We start from the raw sequence: 24888 nt of genomic DNA, 5'->3' as shown, positions 1-24888 counted from the left end.
CAGGACTTCCCTGGTGGTGCAGTGGTTAAGAATCCGCCTGCCAATGCAGGGGACACGGATTCGAGCCCTGGTCTGGGAAGATCCCACATGCCCAGCCGTAGAAGCCCAGCCATCAGTGATTCTTATCAAGTTGTTTTGGGAAACACTGGGAAGAGCTAATCATCAGTTTATGCCACGAACACAAATATTCCCAGAGTCTAAGCACGCTTTGTGAAGCACCGTTTTGGGGATTTGGATTCTGAGGCCTCCTTGAGATTCACTCTGCTGTTTGCAGGTGCGGGCTGCCACTCTTCTACCAGTCCCAACCGAAGAATGCTCCTGTGACCTTCATTGTGGATGGAGCAGTAGTCAAGTTTGGTCAGGGTTTTGGGAAGACGAACATATATACTCAGAAACAAGAGCCTCCTAAGAAGGTAATTATCACTGAAGGAGACAGATGGGTTAATATAGCTACAGATTTAGCCCTAAAATTTTAAATAAGATTATGGTGCATGAGAAACTGCCCTTTATGGGTGCTCTCTTTATTAAGAGAATGCCATTTTTGTGTATGAGCAGATGCTACAAAATTGTAACACCTATTATGTGTTCTCTTTTCTTTCCTACATCTGCTCTATGAGTAAAGTTAGAAATTGTATGGTTTTTATTCACATTTACTTCCTTTGAAATTTCTTCTTTTTCCAACGTGAACAATTAAAATTGAATGAATAAGGCTAGTCTTTAAATATACTTTTAAAAACCCTTGATGGCAAATACTAGAAAAATATAATGCAAATTAAAAGATGGGCACTTTTAGATAGGCCAGCCTGTCCCAAGGAGGTCCCCTGCCCCCAGGAGCCAGGCTTGTACACTTGCACACACCCACTCACACATACACACTCACACACACACGACTCACAGAGCCTCTTGAGGTGAACTAGACTGATTCCTCTTCCTGCAACTCCAGGTGATGATGACGAAACGGACTAAAGACATGGGCAAGTTCAGCTCTGTCACTGTGTCTACTATTGATGAAGAGGAAGAGGAGATTGAGGCTGTAAGTGCTTCTGCTCTCGGGGGAATTGGAATGGGGGGCGGGGGGAGGGGACTCTCGAGCCAGAGCATTGAGTAACAGAATAACTAGAAACTTCGCTCGTAGATCTTGCTCTGCTACTAAGGAACGCTGTGATACCGGGCTGGTTCCTGTTTCCCTGGATCTCAGGGACATCTCTGTAAGATAAGGAGCAGGGAGTTGGACTAGATCAGTCATTTTTTTCATACTGTTTTTTGAGATGCCTTAGGGGGCAAATCCCTCCTCATCCCTCTTCAGTTGAAAAACTACTGGGCTCAGCAATTTCAAGTCCCTTCCAGTCCAGCTCTGATGGTGTGGGAGTCTGTCCTTAGCAAGAGCAGCAATTACCTTTATGGTATTTCAGTATAATGATGTTTACAGAGAGATGTTATCTGTTATTTAAACGTGGTTTCGGTTGAAACCTGACTCTCCCGGATTATGGAAAAGCTGAAGAGTTGAAAGGGAGCAGAGTCTTGCCATTTCAGTAATAATTTCATAATTTGAGGAGTATAAACTTCTCCCGAGGTCTCTGTTGCTCCTCTTTGGTGAGACTGCTGGCCTAAGGGTGCTTCTTTCTTCCCTCAGAGAGAAGTTGCTGACTCGTATGCGCAGAATGCCAAGGTGATTGAAAAGCAGCTGGAGCGCAAAGGCATGAGCAAGAGGCGGCTGCAGGAGCTGGTGAGTGGCGGGGGCGGGGGGGTGGCAGGCGCTGGGCTGGACTGTTTGGGTTCCTCGGTCTGAAAGACCCTCCGGCAGGCACGGGAATCCTTTCGGAAGTCTGTCGGGGGTTATGGTGTGGCTGGCTGCCAGGTGTCTAACCGTGGGCCGTGGCTGTCAGTACATACCCTACTCTGGGACAGTGACCACAGGATCCAGGCCCCAAATGATAGTTCTTGTTAGCCAACCCTAACGAGAATGATAAGTTAATCTGCTACTTGTGGTCCGAGGTCAGGAGTTCAAGATCGGGGCTCATGGGTGCTCTCCCAGGGTATGAGGCATACAGTGGGGCTACATTGGGGTGCCAGGATTGGGGCTGGTCGCTGCTTCTTAAAGCACTGCTTCCACCACCACTGTCTGCACTGTTCCTGGGCTCTTTATGGAGCACGCACGTCTGTATGTGATGGTGCCTATGTTTCTGTTTTCCTGATAATAAGTTACTTATGATATTTCTTTCAACTCAGACATCCCAGCATTGGTGCCTCATCGAAAAGTATACCAGTCTATTCTACTGACTGTAGAGCGGTTTTTGGTGACAGAGGTAGTGGGTCTTGAGAGCTGCTTTACCTTGCCATAGTGATCTAGAGCAGTGCTTATCAGATTTTCTGAGGTGAAGGACCAGTGCTTGCTTCTTGTTTTAAAATTTGTCAAGAGTAGATTTGTAATTTATAAAATGCAATAAAAATGAATTTGCCTGAATTCTTCTTACGAGGTTATTTTACTTTATTATTCCTCTGTCAAATTGCTATAAAAGTTTCTAAATGCTTACTCTCAATTTTTGTGGGTATCTTCATGGACTGCACAACTTTAAGTAGCACTGTTCTAGAACAGTGTTCTTCCTCCTGTTCTGCCACAAATAGGATACTGATATGTCATGATATTGATTCCTCCAGTCCTTCAGGGGTCCTGGAGCTGTGGGATCCCTACACTGATAGACCACAGCCCTGTGTGTTTACCCCATTTTACCATACAGATATTATTATCTTCAATGTGTGTCATAACATCAGAAAGGTTGGAAAGCAGTTGCTAGAGTTTCATCACAATTTTAGAAACACGGTTCTAGTTGTATACTAAATGAGCATGAGGGGATAGTGTTGGGGCAGTTAGAATAAGGCAGGAAAATCAGAATTTCATGTCATGTATCAGGACATATACTTTTCTTCCTTTCCAGGCTGAACTGGAAGCCAAGAAAGCGAAAATGAAGGGAACCTTGATTGACAACCAGTTCAAATGATCAGGACCTTTCTGTGAACCCAGACTGGAGACAGGCATTGAGATCAGGAAGAAAAAGAGCGTTTTCTTGACTACATGGACTGGTTCCTACCTTTATGCCCCAGCAGAAGGCTTTACGTGGCTTACCAGTGATTCTCCTACATTCGGTGAGGTCTTTGAGTCCATCTGACCTGCTTTCTAGAGATGGATTTTTCTCAATCTTTCTGAGTATAGGTCTTCTGTACTATTTTTTGGCCATTTGAAGTAAACTTCTTCATCTGTGTAGAAGCTCTGTGAATAGATCAGTGCTTCAGTGTGTCTAGTTTCTAAAGGAGCTATTCTTATTCCTTCTTCAAAGTTAATAAAATGTTTAAAGATTTTTGAAAAAAATATGATGTCATAGAAAAAAGTAACACGAATTACATTTAATGTTACAGCAAGCCAGACCCTTTTAAGTGGCTCTGTCTCCGTTCTTAGACTGGCAGGTATTGGCTAGGGTTTGAATCTCTCTACTGTCAGAGAAAATCCATAACAAGCCAGAATCTGCATAAAGTCTCCTTTACCTCAAATGTTAAAACTCTAGGCACGCCAACCCTTATAAGATGTTGTACATGCAGAAGGAAAAGCCAGATTCAAGTGAGGGGGTAGGATAGCTCTGATCCGAATGAAAATGGGGTCTTGGTAAGCAACCCAAGGGAGCTACCATCCTGTCAAGCAGCTAAGAGCCCTTAGTAACCTCTATTCTATTTTCTGTCTCTATGAATTTGCCTATTCTAGGTACCTCGTGTGAGTGGAATCTACAATATTTGTCCTTCTATGTCTGGCTTATTTCACTAAACATAGTGTTTTCAAGGTTCATCCATGTTATAGCATGTAACAAAATGCCATTCCTTTTTTGGCTTAGTAAATCCCACTGTGTGTATATACCATATTTTGTTATTCATCGGTTGATTGACACTTGGGTTGTTTCCACCTTGTAGCTATTGTGAATCATGCTGCTGTGATCATTGGTGTACAAATATTTGTTCAAATCCCTGCTTTCAGTTCTTTTAGATGTGCAGTGTAGGTAGTAGCAGAGTTGTTGGATCATATCGTAGCTCTACGTTTAACCTTTGAGAAACTGCCAAACTGTTTTCTACAGTGTCATCTTGTTTTTATTTTTTTTTAAATAAGAAAAAAGAAACAATGTTTTATTTTAAAGAAAATGAGTGCAACCTATCTTTATATCCTCTTATCCATCAGCATCACCTTTTGAATGTTTTGAGTGGAGAGGAACCAAAAGTACACCTCAAATAGAAATAGAAAAGCACAGTGGACTGAACACTGTCAGATTTGTGTTAAATCCCAGCGCTCCTGCTTCATAGTTGTGTTAACTCTAAGAAAGGCACTTCACCTCTCTGAGCCGCAGTTTCTTCATCAGAAAAAGACAATAGGTACAATAGCACCTTGCAGGGTTTATATTAGAGAGCATAATGAATGCAAAGTGCCTAGCACCGTGTCTAGCTTGCTGGCATGCAATAAATAGCATCATCATTCTAAAGAGAGGTTCATCGAGGCAAAAGCAACTCACCAAGTTTTATAATCACTCACTGTCTGATAAGCAGCCAAATTTTGTAAATTCTGGGATGTAATGGCAGGGAGGCCTTGTCAATGGCTTTTCTTTTTTTTTTTAACGTCTTTATTGGAGTATAATTGCTTTACGATGGTGTGTTAGTTTCTGCTTTATAACAAAGTGAATCAGTTATACATATACATATGTTCCCATATCTCTTCCCTCTTGCATCTCCCTCCCTCCCACCATCCCTATCCCACCCCTCTAGGTGGTCACAAAGCACCGAGCTGATCTCCCTGTGCTATGCGGTTGCTTCCCACTAGCTATCTATTTTACGTTTGGTAGTGTATATATGTCCATGCCGCTCTCTCACTTTGTCCCAGCTTACCCTTCCCCCTCCCCATATCCTCAAGTCCATTCTCTAGTAGGTCTGTGTCTTTATTCCTGTCTTGCCACTAGGTTCTTCATGACTTTTTTTTCCCCTTAGATTCCATATATATGTGTTAGCATACTGTATTTGTTTTTCTCTTTCTGACTTACTTCACTCTGTATGACAGACTCTAACTCCATCCACCTCATTACAAATAACTCAATTTCGGGGCTTCCCTGGTGGCGCAGTGGTTGAGAGTCTGCCTGCCAATGCAGGAGACACGGGTTCGAGCCCTGGTCTGGGAAGATCCCACATGCCGCGGAGCAACTAGGCCCGTGAGCCACAACTACTGAGCCTGCGCGTCTGGAGCCTGTGCTCCGCAACAAGGGAGGCCGCGATAGTGAGAGGCCCGCGCACCGCGATGAAGAGTAGCCCCCGCTTGCCAGAACTAGAGAAAGCCCTTGCACAGAAACGAAGACCCAACACAGGCAGGCAGAAATGAATAAATAAATAAATAAATTTATAAAAAAAAAAAAAAAACAAATAACTCAATTTCGTTTCTTTTTATGGCTGAGTAATATTCCATTGTATATATGTGCCACATCTTCTTTATCCATTCATCCGATGATGGACACTTAGGTTGCTTCCATGTCCTGGCTATTGTAAATAGAGCTGCAATGAACATTTTGGTACATGACTCTTTGAATTATGGTTTTCTCGGGATATATGCCCAGTAGTGGGATTGCTGGGTCATATGGTAGTTCTCGTTTTAGTTTTTTAAGGAACCTCCATACTGTTCTCCATAGTGGCTGTATCAATTTACATTCCCACCAACAGTGCAAGAGTGTTCCCTTTTCTCCACACCCTCTCCAGCATTTATTGTTTCTATATTTTTTGATGATGGCCATTCTGACCGGTGTGAGATGATATCTCATTGTAGTTTTGATTTGCATTTCTCTAATGATTAATGATGTTGAGCATTCTTTCATGTGTTTGTTGGCAATCTGTATATCTTCTTTGAAGAAATGTCTATTTAGGTCTTCTGCCCATTTTTGGATTGGGTTGTTTGTTTTTTTGTTATTGAGCTGCATGAGCTGCTTGTAAATTTTGGAGGTTAATCCTTTGTCAGTTGCTTCATTTGCAAATATTTTCTCCCATTCTGAGGGTTGTCTTTTGGTCTTGTTTATGGTTTCCTTTGCTGTGGAAAAGCTTTTAAGTTTCATTAGGTCGCATTTGTTTATTTTTGTTTTTATTTCCATTTCTCTAGGAGCTGGGTCAAAAAGGATCTTGCTGTGATTTATGTCATAGAGTGTTCTGCCTATGTTTTCCTCTAAGAGTTTGATAGTGTCTGGCCTTACATTTAGGTCTTTAATCCATTTTGAGCTTATTTTTGTGTATGGTGTAAGGGAGTGTTCTAATTTCATACTTTTACATGTACCTGTCCAGTTTTCCCAGCACCACTTATTGAAGAGGCTGTCTTTTCTCCACTGTATATGCTTGCCTCCTTTATCAAAGATAAGGTGACCGTATGTGCATGGGTTTATCTCTGGGCTTTCTATCCTGTTCCATTGATCTATATTTCTGTTTTTGTGCCAGTACCATACTGTCCTGATGACTGTAGCTTTGTAGTATAGTCTGAAGTCAGGGAGCCTGATTCCTCCAGCTCCATTTTTCGTTCTCAAGATTGCTTTGGCTCTTCGGGGTCTTTTGTGTTTCCATACAAATTGTGAAATTTTTTGTTCTAGTTCTGTGAAAAATGCCAGTGGTAGTTTGATAGGGATTGCATTGAATCTGTAGATTGCTTTGGGTAGTAGAGTCATTTTCACAATGTTGATTCTTCCAATGCAAGAACATGGTATATCTCTCCATCTATTTGTATCATCTTTAATTTCTTTCATCAGTGTCTTATAATTTTCTGCATACAGGTCTTTTGTCTCCTTAGGTAGGTTTATTCCTAGATATTTTATTCTTTTTGTTGCAATGGTAAATGGGAGTGTTTTCTTAATTTCACTTTCAGATTTTTCATCATTAGTGTATAGGAATGCAAGAGATTTCTGTGCATTAATTTTGTATCCTGCTACTTTACCAAATTCATTGATTAGCTCTAGTAGTTTTCTGGTAGCATCTTTAGGATTCTCTATGTATAGTATCATGTCATCTGCAAATAGTGACAGCTTTACTTCTTCTTTTCCAATTTGGATTCCTTTTATATCTTTTTCTTCTCTGATTGCTGTGGCTAAAACTTCCAAAACTATGTTGAATAATAGTGGTGAGAGTGGGCAACCTTGTCTTGTTCCTGATCTTAGTGGAAATGGTTTCAGTTTTTCACCATTGAGGACGATGTTGGCTGTGGGTTTGTCATATATAGCCTTTATTATGTTGAGGAAAGTTCCCTCTATGCCTACTTTCTGGAGGGCTTTTATCATAAATGGGTGTTGAATTTTGTCGAAAGCTTTCTCTGCATCTATTGAGATGATCATATGGTTTTTCTCCTTCAATTTGTTAATATGGCTTCACCCCCTTTAGCCACAAACTCCTTGGATATCATCTACACCACCTGTGAGAGCCAATACTCTGCTCTGACCACAGTCTCCTACCATTGCTGCTCTTTCATACTCTTACTTCCACTAAACCTGTTTTGTTTTGTTTTTAGATTTGAAGAGAGATTATTATTATTTTTTTCATTGAAGTATAGTTGATTTACAATATTGTGTTAGTTTCAGGTGTATGACAAAGTGATTTGGTTATACATACATATGTATATATCTATATTTTTTCTATTCTTTTCCATTATAATTTCTTTGTTTTTCTTTCTCTAGTTTCTTTAGGTGTAAGGTTAGATTGTTTACTTGAGATTTTTCTTGTTTCTTGAGGTAGGCTTGTATAGCTATAAACTTCCCTCTTAGAACTGCTTTTGCTGCATCCCATAGGTTTTGGATCTTCGTGTTTTCATTGTCATTTGTCTGTAGGTATTTTTTGATTTCCTCTTTGATTTCTTCAGTGATCTCTTGGTTATTTAGTAACGTATTGTTTAGCCTCCATGTGTTTGTCTTTTTTATGTTCTTTTCCCTGTAATTCATTTCTAATCTCAAAGCATTGTGGTCAGAAAAGATGCTTGATATGATTTCAAGTTTCTTAAATTTACTGAGGCTTGACTTGTGACCCAAGATGTGATCTATCCTGGAGAATGTTCCGTGCGCACTTGAGAAGAACGTGTAATCTGCTGTTTTTGGATGGAATGCCCTATATATATCAATTAAATCTATCTGGTCTATTGTGTCATTTAAAGCTTCTGTTTCCTTATTTATTTTCATTTTGGATGATCTGTCCATTGGTGTAAGTGAGGTGTTAAAGTCCCCCACTATTATTGTGTTACTGTCGATTTCCTCTTTTAGAGCTGTTAGCAGTTGCCTTATGTATTGAGGTGCTCCTATGTTGGGTGCATATATATTTATAATTGTTATATCTTCTTCTTGGATTGATCCCTTGATCATTATGTAGTGTCCTTCCTTGTCTCTTGTAACATTCTTTATTTTAAAGTCTATTTTATCTGATATGAGTATAGCTACTCCAGCTTTCTTTTGATTTCCATTTGCATGGAATATCTTTTTCCATCCCCTCACTCTCAATCTGTATGTGTCCCTAGGTCTAAAGTGGGTCTCTTGTAGACAGCATATATATGGGTCTTGTTTTTGTATCCATTCAGCCAGTCTGTGTCTTTTGGTTGGGGCATTTAATCCATTCACGTTTAAGGTAATAATCGATATGTATGTTCCTATGACCATTTTCTTAATTGTTTTGGGTTTGTTTTTGTAGGTCCCTTTCTTCTCTTGTGTTTCCCACTTAGAGAAGTTCCTTTAGCATTTGTTGTAGAGCTGGTTTGGTGGTGCTGAATTCTCTTAGCTTTTGCTTGTCTGTAAAGCTTTTGATTTCTCCATCAAATCTAAATGAGATCCTTGCCGGGTAGAGTAATCTTGGTTGCACGTTCTTCCCTTTCATCACTTTAAGTATATCATGCCACTCCCTTCTGGCTTGTAGAGTTTCTGCTGAGAAATCAGCTGTTAACCTTATGGGAGTTCCCTTGTATGTTATTTGTCGTTTTTCCCTTGCTGCTTTCAATAATTTTTCTTTGTCTTTAGTTTTTGCCAATTTGATTACTATGTGTCTCGGCGTGTTTCTCCTTGGGTTTATCCTGTATGGGACTCTCTGAGCTTCCTGGACTTGGGTGGCTATTTCCTTTCCCATGTTAGGGAAGTTTTTGACTATAATCTCTTCAAATATTTTCTCTGGTCCTTTCTCTCTCTCTTCTCCTTGTGGGACCCCTATAATACGAATGTTGTTGCGTTTAATGTTGTCCCAGAGGTCTCTTAGGCTGTCTTCATTTCTTTTCATTCTTTTTTCTTTATTCTGTTCCGCAGCAGTGAATTCCACCATTCTGTCTTCCAGGTCACTCATCCGTTCTTCTGCCTCAGTTATTCTGCTATTGATTCCTTCTAGTGTAGTTTTCATTTCAGTTATTGTATTGGTCATCTCTGTTTGTTTGTTCTTTAATTCTTCTAGGTCTTTGTTAATCATTTCTTGCATCGTCTCAATCTTTGCCTCCATTCTTATTCCGAGGTCCTGGATCATCTTCACTATCATTATTCTGAATTCTTTTTCTGGAAGGTTGCCTATCTCCACTTCATTTAGTTGTTTTTCTGGGGTTTTTTCTTGTTCCTTCATCTGGTACATAGCCCTCTGCCTTTTCATCTTGTCTATCTTTCTGTAACTGTGGTTTTTGGTCCACAGGCTGCAGGATTGTAGTTTTTCTTGCTTCTGCTGTCTGCCCTCTGGTGGATGAGGCTATCTAAGAGGCTTGATGGGAGGCTCTGGTGATGGGTAGAGCTGACTGTTGCTGTGGCGGTCAGAGCTCAGTAAAACTTTAATCCACTTGACTGTTGATGGGTGGGGCTGGGTTCCCTCCCTGTTGGTTGTTTTGCCTGAGGCAACCCAACACTGGAGCCTATCTGGGCTCTTTGGTGGGGTTAATGGCAGACTCTGGGAGGGCTCTTGCCAAGGAGCACTTCCCAGAACCTCCGCTGCCAGTGTCCTTGTCCCCACGGTGAAACAGAGCCACCCCCCGCCTCTGCAGGAGACCCCCCAACACCAGCCGGTAGGTCTGGTTCAGTCTCCCCCAGGGTCACTGCTCCTTCCCCTGGGTCCCGATGCGCACACTACTTTGTGTGTGCCCTCCAAGAGTGGGGTCTCTGTTTCCCCCAGTCCTGTCGAAGTCCTGCAATCAATTCCCACTAGGCTTCAAAGTCTGATTCTCTAGGAATTCCTCCTCCCGTTGCCGGACCCCCAGGTTGGGAAGCCTGACGTGGGGCCCAGAACCTTCACTCCAGTGGGTGGACTTCTGTGGTATAAGTGTTCACCAGTCTGTGAGTCACCCACCCAGCAATTATGGGATTTGATTTTACTCTGATTGCGCCCCTCCTACCGTCTCACTGTGGCTTCTCCTCTGTCCTTGGACGTGGGGTATCCTCCTTGGTGAAGTCCAGGGTCTTCCTGTCAATGATTGTCCAGCAGCCAGCTCCCATTATAATTTCTTACACGATATTGAATATAGTTCCCTGTGCTATGCAGTAGGACCTTGTTGTTTATCTATTTTATATATAGTAGTGTGCATCTGTTAATCCCATACTCCCAATTTATCCACCCACCCGCCCCCCTTTGGTACCCATAAGTTTGTTTTCTGTGTTTCTGAGTCTGCCTCTGTTTTGTAAATAAGTTCATTTGTACTATTTTTTAGATTCCACATATAAGTGATATCATATAACATTTGCCTTTCTCTGCCTGGCTTCACTTAGTATGATAATTTCTAGGTCCATCCATGTTGCTGCAAATGGCATTATTTCATGCTTTTTTATGGCTGAGTAATATTCCATTGTATATATGTACCACATCTTTGTTATCCATTCATCTGTCCATGGACATTTAGGTTGCTTCCATGTCTTGGCTATTGTTAACAGTGCTGCAGTGAACATTGGGGTGCGTGTATCTTTTCAAATCATGGTTTTCTCCAGATATATGCCCAGGAATGGGATTGCTGGATCATATGGTAACTCTGTTTTTAGTTTTTAAAGGAACCTCCATACTGTTTTCCCCAGTGGCTGCACCAATTTACATTCCTACACCCTCTCCAGCATTTATTATTTGTAGACTTTCTGATGATAGCCGTTCTGACTGGTGTGAGGTGATACATCATTGTAATTTTGATTTGCATTCCTCTAATAATTGTTGAGCATCTTTTCATGTGCTTTTTTGGCCATCTGTATGTCTTTTTTTAAGAAAAGGTATGCCCATTTTAAAAAATGTATGCCCATTTTTTGATTGGGTTTGGATTTTTGTTATTGAGTTGTGTGAGCTGTTTATATATTTTGGAAAGAAAGCCCTTTTTGGTCACATCATTTGCACGTATTTTCTGCCAGTCCATAGGTTGTCTTTTTGTTTTGTTGATGGTTTCCTTTGCTGTGCAAAAGCTTATAAGTTTGATTAGGTCCCATTTGTTAATATTTGCTTTTATTTCTATTGCCTTGGGACTGACCTAAGAAAACATTGCTATGATTTATGTCTGAATGTTTTGCCTATGTTCTCTTCTAGGAGTTTTATGGTGTCATGTTTTATATTTAGGTCTTTAAACCATTCTGAGTTTATTTTTGTGTATGGCATGAGGGTGTGTTTCATTGATTTACATATGGCTGTCCAGCTTTCCCAACACCACTTGCTGAAGAAACTGTCTTTTCTGCATTGTATATTCTTGCCTCCTTTATCAAAAATAAGGTGACCATATGTGCGTGGGTTTATCTCTGGGCTCCCAATCCTGTTCCATTGATCCATATGTCTGTTTTTGTGCAAGTACCATGCTGTTTTGATTACTGTAGCTTTGTAGTATTGCGTGAAGTCTGGAAGCGTTGTGCCTCCAACTTCGTTCTTTTTCCTCAGGATTGCTTTGGCAATTCTGGGTCTTTTGAGGTTCCAAATGAAGTTTAGGATTATTTGTTCTAGTTCTGTGTGAAGGGTGATTATTTTATTGGTAGTAACAATCAAAAATAGTAACAGTAATAATAATAATAATACTTTTATTGAATACTTACTATTCTTATTGAGTTGGGTGCCATAGAAAGAACTTTATAAGGTATTATCTTAATCTAAACAAGACAATAATCCTATGAGATAAGTTTAACTATTTTCATTCTCATTTTACACATGGGTACTCTGAGGTTCTGAGAGTTTATGTTTCCCAAGGTCCCATAGCCATTAAGTGATAATGCCAGAAATCTGACTATAGAACTATGCTGAATTGCTTCTCCTGTGAGATTTTAAAAAAATACATGATTGGGAACAGATCACACTTTTATTCTGAGCCATCAAGTAAAGTGCATTGTAAAGACCCTTGCATAGAGGACTCCCTGTAGCAAATGTGTGGTTACCTTTCTACGTATTTTCTGAAGTATTTGCCTTTAGATGATAATCCAGAACCATTTCAACATCTGGTTCAACTTATGCATTTTATTTCATCTTTAAGACTGCAAATTGTTATGTCACTAGCACCAAACAAGCATGTGCTCTTCATTGTGTTTTATTCTTTCATGTTGAAATAGTTATTAAAATAACATGACATAGTCTCTCTATTCTATTTAGTTGTAGTGTTTTAGCCGCAAACGCAGTGTTTTAGAGTTAGTATAAAGAACCATATTGAAACTTTGGAGAGTCTTATTCTATTTTTTTGTTTGGTTTTGCAAATTATTGACTGTGATAACATAGTAAAATGTTGCCACCGCAATAACTGTTTACATTTGGAAGTGTAATTTTATTGTTTAAGAGAAATTGAAAAGCTATTTATTTATTTATTTATTGGCCATGCTAGGCAGCTTGTGAAATCTTAGTTCCCTGACCAGGGACTGAACCTGGGCCCTGGCAGTGAAAGCCTAGTCCTAACCACTGGACCACCAGGGAGTTCCTTGAAAAGCTTTTTAAAAACTAGCTTGTGTCAACCATTTTAGGAGCCTTACCGCTGCAGACCACCTCCTTTTCTTAAGGGAAAATATGCCCTTTTTTATTCTTTTGATGTTTTATTCTGCTTCTTCACCTGACTACTCCTCTTTTTCACTCAGTTTTTGTTTTTGTTTTTTGTTTTTGGCTGCATTGGGTCTTTGTTGCTGCGTGTGGGCTTTCTCTAGTTATGGCGAGCAGGGGCTACTCTTCATTGTGGTGCGCAGGCTTCTCACTGTGGTGGCTTCTGTTGTTGCAGAGCACGGGCTCTAGGCGCATGGGCCTCAGTAGTTGTAGCATGCAGGCTCAGTAGTTGTGGCTCACGGGCTCTAGAGCACAGGCTCAGTAGTTGTGGCGCATGGGCCTGGTTGCTCCGCGGCATGTGAGATCCTCCCAGACCAGGGCTCGAACCCGTGTCAGCTGCATTGGCAGGCAGATTCTTAACCACTGCGCCACCAGGGAAGTCCCTTCACTCAGTTTTAACAAAGCACAGTCCATTACACTTGAGCTTTTAATCTTTTATATTCCTCCAGGAAAACAAAAAGCATCACTTATGGTGAACTCTACCTGTTTTTATTTTGTATTATTTATTTATTTATTTATATTTTTTGGCTGCACCACATGGCTTGTGGGATCTTAGTTCCCCTACCAGGGATTGAACCCAGGCCCTCAGCAGTTAAAGCACAGAGTCCTAACCACTGGACAACCAGGGAATTCCCTCAACCTGATTTTAAACTTTATAGAACCTTGAACCTCCCATTTTCTCCCAGTATTGCAGTTCTGTCCCCCTTTTTCTTCCTTTTGACCCAGCCTGATCCTGTGATTGATGATCAGAATTCCTCTCATGAGCCCCTTTAACTCTATTTTTTATTTATTTTTTTGGCCATGCTGTGCAGCATGTGGGATCTTAGTTCCCAATGAGGGAACCCGTGGCCCCTGCATTGGAAGCGTGGAGTCCAAACCACTGGACCACCAGGGAATTCCCACCTTGATTTGTCTTTTAGATTTTAAAAAATCTTTGGATAATTTTAGATTTACAGAAAGTTCCAAAAATAGTACAGAGTTTCTTTATACTCTTTACTACAGTTCCCCTAATATTAACATCTTATATCAGGGGTCCCCAACCCCCAGGTCGAACAGCAGGAGGTGAGCTGCGGGCAATCGATTGAAACTTCATCTGCCGCTCCCCATCGCTCACATTACCACCTGAACCATCCCCCCTCCCCATCCGTGGAAAAATTGTCTTCCACAGAATTGATCCCTGGTGCCAAAAAGATTGGGGACCGCAGTATTATATAATGCTATGAGCCGAATTTTGTCCCCCTCCAAATTCACATTTTGAAGCCCTAATCCCCAATGTAATGGTATGTGGACATGGGCCTTTGAGAGGTAATTAGATTTAGATGAGGTCATGAGGGTGGGACCCTCGTGACGGGATTAGTACACTTACAAGAAGAGACCAGAGAGTTCTCCCTCTCTTTCTCTGTCTCTCACAGTCTTTCTCTTTCTCTCCACCTCTCTCTCTCCCATGTGAGGACACAGCAAGAAGGTAGCAATCTGCAAGCCAGGAAGAGAGCTCTCACCAGGAACTGAATCAGCCAGCAACTTGATCTTGGACTTACTAGTCTCTGGAACTGTGACAAATCAATGTCTTGTTTAAGTTACCCAGTCCATGGTATTTTGTTATAGCAGCCCTAGAAGACTAATATATATAAAACCATAGTACGTTGGTCAAAACTAAGAAATTAACATTGGTATAATAACGTTAAGCTATGGACTTCATTTGGATTTCATCAGTTTTTCCACTGTGTCCTCTTTATGTTCCAGGATCCAATCCAGGATCTCACACTGCATTTAAACTTTCATGTCTCTTTAGTCTCCTCCAATCTATGACAGTTTTTCAGTGGTATCTCATGCTTTTAATTTGCATTTCCCTAATCTCAGATGATGTTGAACATATTTTTCTTCTTTATTATGGTAGAAAAACACATAACATAAAATTTACCATCTTGGGGGGAGATTGGTTCAAGATGGTGGAGTAGAAGGACGTCCTCTCACTCCCTCTTGCAAGAACACCAGAATCACAACTAACTGCTGAACAATCATCAACAGAAAGACACTGGAACTCACCAGAAAAGATACCCCACATCCAAAGACAAAGGAGAAGCCACAATGAGACGGTAGGAGGGGCGCAATCACAATAAAATCAAATCCCATAACTGCTGAGTGGGTGACTCACAAACTGGAGAACACTTATACCACAGAAGTCCACCCACTGGAGTGAAGGCTCTGAGCCCCACGACAGGCTTCCAGACCTGGGGGTCTGGCAATGGGAGGAGGAATTACTAGAGAATCAGACTTTGAGGGATAGCGGGATTTGATTGCAGGACTTCGACAGGACTGGGGGAAACAGAGACTCCACTGTTGGAAGGCACACAGAAAGTGTGCACATCAGGACCCAGGGGAAGGAGCAATTACCCCATAGGAGACTGAACCAGACCTACCTGCTAGTGTTGAAGGGTCTCCTGCAGAGGCGGGGGGTGGCTGTGGCTCACCGTGAGGACAAGGACACTGGCAGCAGAAGTTCTGGGAAGTAATCCTTGGCATGAGCCTTCCCAGAGTCTGCCATTAGCCCCACCAAAGAGCCCGGGTAGGCTCCAGTGTTGGGACACCACAAGCCAAACAACCAACAGGGAGGGAACCCAGCCCCACCCATCAGCAGACAAGTGGATTAAGTTTTACTGAGTTCTGCCCACCAAAGCAACAGCCAGCTCTACTCATCACCAGTCCCTCCCATCAGGAAACTTGCACAAGCCTCTTAGATAGCCTCATCCACCAGATGGCAGACAGCAGAAGCAAGAAGAACAACAATCCTGCAACCTGTGGAACAAAAACCACATTCACAGAAAGACAAGATGAAAAGGCAGAGGGCTATGTACCAGATGAAGGAACAAGGTAAAACCCCAGAAAAATGACTAAATAAAGTGGAGATAGGCAACCTTCCAGAAAAAGAATTCAGAATTATGATAGTGAAGATGATCCAGGACCTCGGAAAAAGAATGGAGGCAAAGATCGAGAAGATGCAACAAATGTTTAACAAAGATCTAGAAGAATTAAAGAACAAACAAACAGAGATGAACAACACAATAACTGAAATGAAAACTACACTAGAAGGAATCAATAGCAGAATAACTGAGGCAGAAGAACGGATGAGTGACCTGGAAGACAGAATGGTGGAATTCACTGCTGTGGAACAGAATAAAGAAAAAAGAATGAAAAGAAATGAAGACAGCCTAAGAGACCTCTGGGACAACATTAAACGCAACAACATTCGCATTATAGGGGTCCCAGAAGGAGAAGAGAGAGAGAAAGGACCAGAGATAATATTTGAAGAGATTATAGTCAAAAACTTCCCTAACATGGGAAAGGAAATAGCCACCCAAGTCCAGGAAGCGCAGAGAGTCCCATACAGGATAAACCCAAGGAGAAACACGCCGAGACACATAGTAATCAAAGTGGCAAAAATTAAAGACAAAGAAAAATTATTGAAAGCAGCAAGGGAAAAACGACAAATAACATACAAGGGAACTCCCATAAGGTTAACAGCTGATTTCTCAGCAGAAACTCTACAAGCCAGAAGGGAGTGGCATGATATACTTAAAGTGATGAAAGGGAAGAACGTACAACCAAGATTACTCTACCCAGCAAGGATCTCATTCAGATTTGATGGAGAAATCAAAAGCTTTACAGACAAGCAAAAGCTAAGAGAATTCAGCACCACCAAACCAGCTCTACAACAAACGCTAAAGGAACTTCTCTAAGTGGGAAACACAAGAGAAGAAAAGGACCTACAAAAACAAACCCAAAACAATTAAGAAAATGGTCATAGGAACATACATATCGATTATTACCTTAAACGTGAATGGATTAAATGCTCTAACCAAAAGACACAGACTGGCTGAATGTATACAAAAACAAGACCCATATATATGCTGTCTACAAGAGCCCCACTTCAGACCTAGGGACACATACAGACTGAGAGTGAGGGGATGGAAAAAGATATTCCATGCAAATGGAAATCAAAAGAAAGCTGGAGTAGCTATACTCATATCAGATAAAATAGACTTTAAAATAAAGAATGTTACAAGAGACAAGGAAGGACACTACATAATGATCAAGGGATCAATCCAAGAAGAAGATATAACAATTATAAATATATATGCACCCAACATAGGAGCACCTCAATACATAAGGCAACCGCTAACAACTCTAAAAGAGGAAATCGACAGTAACACAATAATAGTGGGGGAACTTAACACCTCACTTACACCAATGGACAGGTCATCCAAACAGAAAATTAATAAGGAAACCCAAGCTTTAAATGACACAATAGACCAGATAGATTTAATTGATATTTATAGGACATTCCATCCAAAAACAGCAGATTACACTTTCTTCTCAAGTGCGCACGGAACATTCTCCAGGATAGATCACATCTTGGGTCACAAATCAAGCCTCAGTAAACTTAAGAAACTTGAAATCATATAAAGCATCTTTTCTGACCACAATGCTTTGAGATTAGAAATGAATTACAGGGAAAAAAACGTAAAAAACACAAATACATGGAGACCAAACAATATGTTAGTAAATAACCAAGAGATCACTGAAGAAATTAGAGAGGAAACCAAAAAATACCTAGAGACAAATGACAATGAAAACATGACGATCCAAAACCTATGGGATGCAGCAAAAGCTGTGCTAAGAGGGAAGTTTATAGCAATACAAGCCTACCTCAAGAAACAAGAAAAATCTCAAATAAAGAATCTAACCTTACACCTAAAGGAACTACAGAAAGAAGAACAAACAAAACCCAAAGTTAGTAGAAGGAAAGAAATCATAAAGATAAGAGCAGAAATAAATGGAATAGAAACAAAGAAAACAATAGCAAAGATCAATAAAACTAAAAGCTGGTTCTTTGAGAAGATAAACAAAATTGATAAACCATTAGCCAGACTCATCAAGAAAAAGAGGGAGAGGACTCAAATCAATAAAATTAGAAATGAAAAAGGAGAAGTTACAACAGACACCGTAGAAATACAAAGCATCCTAAGAGACTACTACAAGCAACCATATGCCAATAAAATGGACAACCTGGAAGAAATGGACAAATTCTTAAAAAGGAAGACCTTCCAAAACGAACCAGGAAGAAATAGAAAATATGAACAGACCAATCACAAGTAATGAAATTGAAACTGTGATTTAAAATCTTCCAACAAACAAAAGTCCAGGACCAGATGGCTTCACAGGTGAATTCTACCAAATATTTAGAGAAGAGCTAACACCCATCCTTCTCAAACTCTTCCAAAAAATTGCAGAGGAAGGAACACTCCCAAACTCCTTCTATGAGGCCAGCATCACCCTGATACCAAAACCAGACAAAGATACTACAAAAAAAGAAAATTACAGACGAATAACACTGATGAATATAGATGCAAAAATCCTCAACAAAATACTATCAAACAGAATCCAACAAAACATTAAAAGGATCATACACCACGATCAAGTGGGATTTATCCCAGGGATGCAAGGATTCTTCAATATACGCAAAACAATCAATGTGATACACCATATTAACAAATTGAAGAAAAAAACCGTATGATCATCTCAATAGATGCAGAAAAAGCTTTTGACAAAATTCGACACCCATTTATGACAAAAACTCTCCAGAAAGTGGGCATAGAGGGAACCTACCTCAACATTATAAAGGTCATATATGACAAACCCACAGGAAACATCATTCTCAATGGTGAAGAACTGAAAGCATTTCCTCGAAGATCAGGAACAAGACAAGGATGTCCACTCTCACCACTATTATTCAACATAGTTTTGGAAGTCCTAGCCATGGCAATCAGAGAAGAAAAAGAAATAAAAGGAATACAAATCAGAAAAGAAGAAGTAAAACTGTCACTGTTTGCAGATGACGTACTATACATAGAGAATCCTAAAGATGCCACCAGAAACCTACTAGAGCTAATCAATGAATTTAGTAAAGTTGCAGGATACAAAATTAATGCACAGAAATCTCTTCCATTCCTATACACTAATGATGAAAAATCTGAACGAGAAATTAAGGAAACACTCCCATTTACCATTGCAACAAAAAGAATAAAATACCTAGGAATAAACCTACCTAGGGAGACAAAAGACCTCTATGCAGAAAACTATAAGACACTGTTGAAAGAAATTAAAGATGATACGAACAGATGGAGAGATATACCATGTTCTTCGATTGGAAGAATCAATATTGTGAAAATGACTATACTACCCAAAGCAATCTACAGATTCAATGCAATTCCTATCAAATTACCAATGGCATTTTTTACAGAACTAGAACAAAAAATCTTAAAATTTGTATGGAGACACAAAAGACCCCGAATGGACAAAGCAGTCTTGAGAGAAAAAAATGGAGCTGGATGAATCAAACTCCCTGACTTCAGACTATACTACAAAGCTACAGTCATCAAGACAATATGGTACTGGCACAAAAACAAATGTAGATCAATGGAATAAGATAGAAAGCCCAGAGATAAACCCATGCACCTATGGTCAACTAATCTATGACAAAGGAGGCAAGGATATACAATGGAGAAAAGACAGTCTTTTCAATAAGTGGTGCTGGGAAATCTGGACAGCTACATGTAAAAGAATGAAATCGGAACACTCCCTAACACTATACACAAAAATAAACTCAAAATGGATTAGAGACCTAAATGTAAGACCAGGCACTATAAAACTCTTAGAGGAAAACATAGGAAGAACACTCTTTGACATAAATCACAGCAAGATCTTTTTTGATCCATCTCCTAGAGTAATGGAAATAAAAACAAAAATAAACAAATGGGACCTAATGAAACTTCAAAGCTTTTGCACAGCAAGGGAAACCATAAACAAGACGAAAAGACAACCCTCAGAATGGGAAGAAACATTTGCAAATGAATCAACGGATAAAGGATTAATCTCCAAAATATATAAGCAGCTCATGCAGCTCAACATTAAAAAAACAAACAACCCAATCCAAAAATGGGCAGAAGACCTAAATAGACATTTCTCCAAAAAGGACATACAGATGGCCAAGAAGCACATGAAAAGCTGCTCAACATCACTAATTATTAGAGAAATGCAAATCAAAACTACAATGAGGTATCACCTCACACCTGTTAGAATGGGCATCATCAGAAAATCTACAAACAACAAATGCTGGAGAGGGTGTGGAGAAAAGGGAACCCTCTTGCACTCTTGGTGGGAATGTAAATTGATACAGCCACTATGGAGAACAGTATGGAGGTTCCTTAAAGAACTAAAAATAGAATTACCATATGACCCAGCAATCCCACTACTGGGCATATACCCTGAGAAAACCATAATTCAACAAGACACATGCACCCCAATGTTCACTACAGCATTATTTACGATAGCCAGGTCATGGAAGCAACCTAAATGCCCATCAACAGACGAATGGATAAAGAAGTAGTGGTACATATATACAATGGAATATTACTCAGCCATAAAAAGGAACGAAATTGGGTCATTTGTAGAGACGTGGATGAATCTAGAGACTGTCATACAGAGTGAAGTAAGTCAGAAAGAGAAAAACAAATATCGTATATTAACGCATATATGTGGAATGTAGAAAATGGTACAGATGAACCAGTTTGCAGAGCAGAAATTGAGGCACAGATGTAGAGAACAAACATATGGACACCAACGGGGGAAAGCGGTGGGGGTGCGGGTGGGGGTGTGATGAATTGGGCCATTAGGATTGACATGTATACACTGATGTGTATAAAATTGATGACTAATAAGAACCTGCTGTATAAAAAAATAAAAGAAAATTCAAAAAAAAAAGAAAAGCAAACTGCAGAAAAGTGTGAATAATATGACCCTGTTTTTGTAAAACTAACAGCAATAAAAATATTTCATGTACATGTAAAAAAAGAATTTACCATCTTAACCATTTTAAAATGCACAGTTCAATGATGCTAAGTATATTCACAGTGTTGTGAAACACATCTCTGGAACTTTTTCATCTTATTAGTCTGAAACTATATACCCATTAAACAACAACTCTCCCTTCCCTAGCTAGTTCCTCATAAACACAATTCTACTTTCTGTTTCTGTGGATTTTACTAGTTTAGAGACCGCATATGAGTGGAATCATACAGTATTTGTCTTTTGGTGACTGGCTTATATTTTACATAGAATAATGTCCTCAAGGTTCATCCATGTTGTACCATATGATAGAATTTCCTTCCTTTTTAAGGCTGAATAATATCCCAATGTATGCGTAGACCACATTTTGTTTACACATTCATCCATTGATGGACATTCAGGTTGCTTCCACCTCTTGGCTATTGTGAATAGTGCTGCTATAAACATTAGGTACAAATCTCTCTCTGAGACCCTGCTTTCAATTCTTTTGGATATATACCCAGAAGTGGGATTGCTGGATCATATGGTAATCCTGTTTAATTTTTTGAGGAACCTCCATGCTGTTTTCCACAGTGGCTGCACCATTTTACATTCCCAGGAGTAATGTACAGGGCTTCAATTTCTCCTCATCCTCACCAACACTTCTTATTTTCTGTTTTCTTTTTTTTTTTTTTGGCTGCACCTCGCAGCCTGTGGGATCTTAGTTCCCAGACCAGGGATTGAACCCTGGCCCTTGTCAGTGAAAGCTCAGAGTCCTAACCACTGGACTGCCAGGGGATTCTCTATTTTCTGTTTTTTGATAGTAGCCATCCTAGTAGTGATGATATTTCATGGTTTTGATTTGCATTTCGTCAATGATTAATGATGTTGAGCAAGTTTTCATATACTTGTTGGCTATTTATATATTATTTTTGGAGAAGTGTCTATTCCCAGAAAAGTCCTTTGCCCATTTTAAAAATTGGATTATTTGATTTTTGCATTGTTGTGAGCATATTTTTACTTGCTAATTTTCCATCTCTGTATCTTCTTTGGTAAAGTATATGCTCAGATCTTTTGCCTATTCTTTTTTTTTTTTTTTTTTTTAATGAATAGCCCAGTTTGCTTTTTTTTTTAAAGAAATTCACGTTCTTTTATTTATTTATTTATGACTGTGTGGAGTCTTCGTTTCTGTGTGAGGGCTTTCTCCAGTTGCGGCAAGTGGGGACCACTCTTCATCGCGGTGCGCGGGCCTCTCACCATCGCGGCCTCTCTTGTTGCGGAGCACAGGCTCCAGACGCGCAGGCTCAGTAATTGTGGCTCACGGGCCCAGTTGCTCCGTTTGCCTATTCTTAAACTGGGTTTGTTTTTATATTGTTGAGTGTTAAGAGCTCTTTATATAGTCTGGATATAAATCTTTTATCAGGTATGTGATTTGCAACATCTCCCAGTCTCTGGTTTGTCTTTTCATTGTCTTAATAATGCATTGCCTTTCATGACCCAGGATCATGCAGCTTTTTTTCCTATATTTTCTTCTAGAAGTTTTATATTTACATTTAGATATATGATCCATGTGTTAAGGTTCTTCTTCTTTTTTTTTGCATAAAGATGAGCAGTTGTTCCAGCACCATTTGTTGAAAAGACGTTCCTTTCACCAATTGCCTTTGTAGGTTTGTCAAAAATCTGGGAATTCCCTGGCATTCCAGTGGTTAGGACTCAGCGCTTTCACTGCCATGGGTCCGGGTTGATCCCTGGTCTAGGAGCTAAGATTCTGCGAGCCACACGGCACAGCCAAAAAAAAAAAAAAAAATTAGTTGACTATAGTTTTGCACTTTCTTTTCTGTCTATTGCCTATCCTTGCATCAATACCACACTATCTTGATTTGACTATTATAGCTTTATAGTAAATCTTAAAATTGGGTAGTATGATGCTTCTTTGTTCTTTTTGAGAATTGTTTTGGTTACTCTAGTTCTTTGCCTTTTCATATAAAATTTAGAATCAGCTTGTTGGTATGTTCAAAATTCTTGCTGGGATTTTGATTGGAATTGTATAAAATCTAAACAGTTCCTGCAAGGAAAGAGAAGAATTACTGGAATGATGTACTTGAGTAGGCAGGAGGGGCTGAGATCCAGTGCAGAAGTGGTTTAATAATAGGATTTGGAGAGAGTCATTCATAGAATCGTTATCACTTAAGTTTGGAAAAGACCTTAAAAATCATGTGCTCTAATGTCCCATATGCAGGAATTCCCTGTGCAGACTCCCAGACACATATTGGTCCAGCCTTTGCTTGAAAGTCTCCAGTGATGGTAAACTTACAATTTCCCAAAGAAGCCATTTCCATTTTAAGACAAATACAATTGTTAGAAAAAACTTTTCCTTTTCAAAACAACCAGATTCAATTAGTGCCTTGTTCTGAATTGGGTTTTGGTTTGGACAGACCAGCTAAAAGGGTCATTTTGGGGTCAGTTGGGAAAATATAAATATGTGGTATTAGATGAGATGAAAATTTTTTTAAATGGTGGAGACTGTTGGCTGAAAAAAGTTTGCAGAACAGCATGCAGAGTGATCTTATTTGGTGTATTATATATCTGCTCCTGTGTACTCACATACACACATAGAGAGATCTGAAAGGATATGCATTAAGATATTAACAGTGGTGATCTTGGGTAATGAGAATGTGTCACTGAGTTCTAGCAAAACTTCAATAAACAGATAGTTCTTAAACTGTTTTAGGGAATAGAAAAAGATAACTTTTCCCAATATTTGATATGAAAATAGGATAACTGATACCATACCTGACAGTGATAGCAGGAGAAAGAAACATATGGACCAATCTTACCTGCAAACATAGGTATATGGGCTTCCCTGGTGGCGCAGTGGTTGAGAATCTGCCTGCCAATGCAGGGGACACGGGTTCGAGCCCTGGTCTGGGAGGATCCCACATGCCGCGGGGCAACTGGGCCCGTGAGCCACAGCTACTGAGCCTGCGCGTCTGGAGCCTGTGCTCCGCAACAAGAGAGGCCGCGATAGTGAAGAGGCCTGCGCACCGCGATGAAGAGTGGCCCCCACTTGCCGCAACTAGAGAAAGCCCTCGCGCAGAAACGAAGACCCAACACAGCCAAAAATAAATATAAAAATAAAAGAGTGTAACCTAAATGTATAGCATCTTGGCTATAAATGATTATTGGCAATTTTAAAAAAAACCATAGGTATAAAAATCCTGAATATAGTTGTAAAAGTTCTAAATAAAATATTAACAAATAGGATCCAGATGAAATTCTAGAGGCATTTTCATTAATGTCAGGAACAAGACTAGGATGCTTGCCGTCATTGCTATCACTCAATATTATTCTGGAAGTTCTACCTCACTGAATAAGAAAATTGAGAGGTATAAATATTTAGAAGAAAGTGTCAAAATTATCATTGTTTTAATTAAGCTCTTTTGGATGTTAGGAACAGATACTCAAGTTGTCATAGTTAATAGGGATTTATTGTAAGGATACACATGGGAATAAGGAACTATGACTAGAAGAAATTTATTAACTATGATAAAAGGTATCTATAAAAAAATTATACAGCAAGTATCATACTTAAAAGCTTGCCTCCTGAAATTGGAAATGAGACAAGGATTCCCTGTATTACCATTTTGTTGGAAATCCTAGCCAGTGCATTAAGAGAAGAAAAAGAAACAAAAAGTTTAAAGATTTGGAAAGGAAGAAACAACACTGTCATCATTTGTAGAAAACATGATTGTGTACATAGAATATCCAAAAGAATTGAAGGATAAACATTTGAATAGATAAATGAATTTAGAAAGGTTGCTGAACATGTGGATAATATCGAAAATCAATTGTATTTCTGTATATAATCAACAAACAGTTGGAAACTTTAAAAATATAAACGTTGTCATAAAAAAATACCTAGGGGTAAATCTAGAAAAACACATGCAAGGCCTTTACATAGAAAACTATAAAAAATTAATGAGAAAA

General features: G+C 39.6%; 2 protein-coding genes across 9 annotated transcripts in view; one reads left to right on the top strand and one right to left on the bottom strand.

Annotated features, from left to right (window-relative positions):
• The window catches only part of STEEP1 (STING1 ER exit protein 1), a 95626-nt gene that overhangs the window by 32970 nt on the left and 37768 nt on the right, over nucleotides 1–24888 (top strand). For 6 of the 8 annotated variants that reach the window (XR_014239589.1, XR_014239590.1, XR_014239591.1 and 3 more), the window contains exons 4-7: nucleotides 275–413; nucleotides 944–1033; nucleotides 1634–1726; nucleotides 2937–3144. Coding sequence is in view for 2 of the 8 variants with exons in the window: in XM_082377547.1 (XP_082233673.1) it covers nucleotides 275–413; nucleotides 944–1033; nucleotides 1634–1726; nucleotides 2937–2999 (385 nt within the window). In the remaining 6 variants the exon portion in view is untranslated. Of the gene's footprint in view, nucleotides 1–274; nucleotides 414–943; nucleotides 1034–1633; nucleotides 1727–2936; nucleotides 3902–24888 lie in introns of those variants that run through there. The other 2 variants (XM_082377547.1, XM_082377546.1) reach the window with 1 other exon arrangement.
• Nucleotides 4126–24888, bottom strand: part of SLC25A43 (solute carrier family 25 member 43) — a 109355-nt gene continuing 88592 nt past the window's right edge. The window contains exon 6 of the mRNA XM_082377442.1: nucleotides 4126–4653. The gene's annotated coding sequence lies outside the window, so the exon portion shown is untranslated. The remainder of the gene's footprint in view (nucleotides 4654–24888) is intronic.

The sequence above is a fragment of the Balaenoptera borealis genome (assembly GCF_965194805.1).
Source record: "Balaenoptera borealis genome assembly, chromosome: X".
Classification (NCBI taxonomy): Eukaryota; Metazoa; Chordata; class Mammalia; order Artiodactyla; family Balaenopteridae; genus Balaenoptera; species Balaenoptera borealis.
Note: the sequence above shows the minus strand (reverse complement) of the source record. Positions and strands in the feature narration are given on the sequence as shown.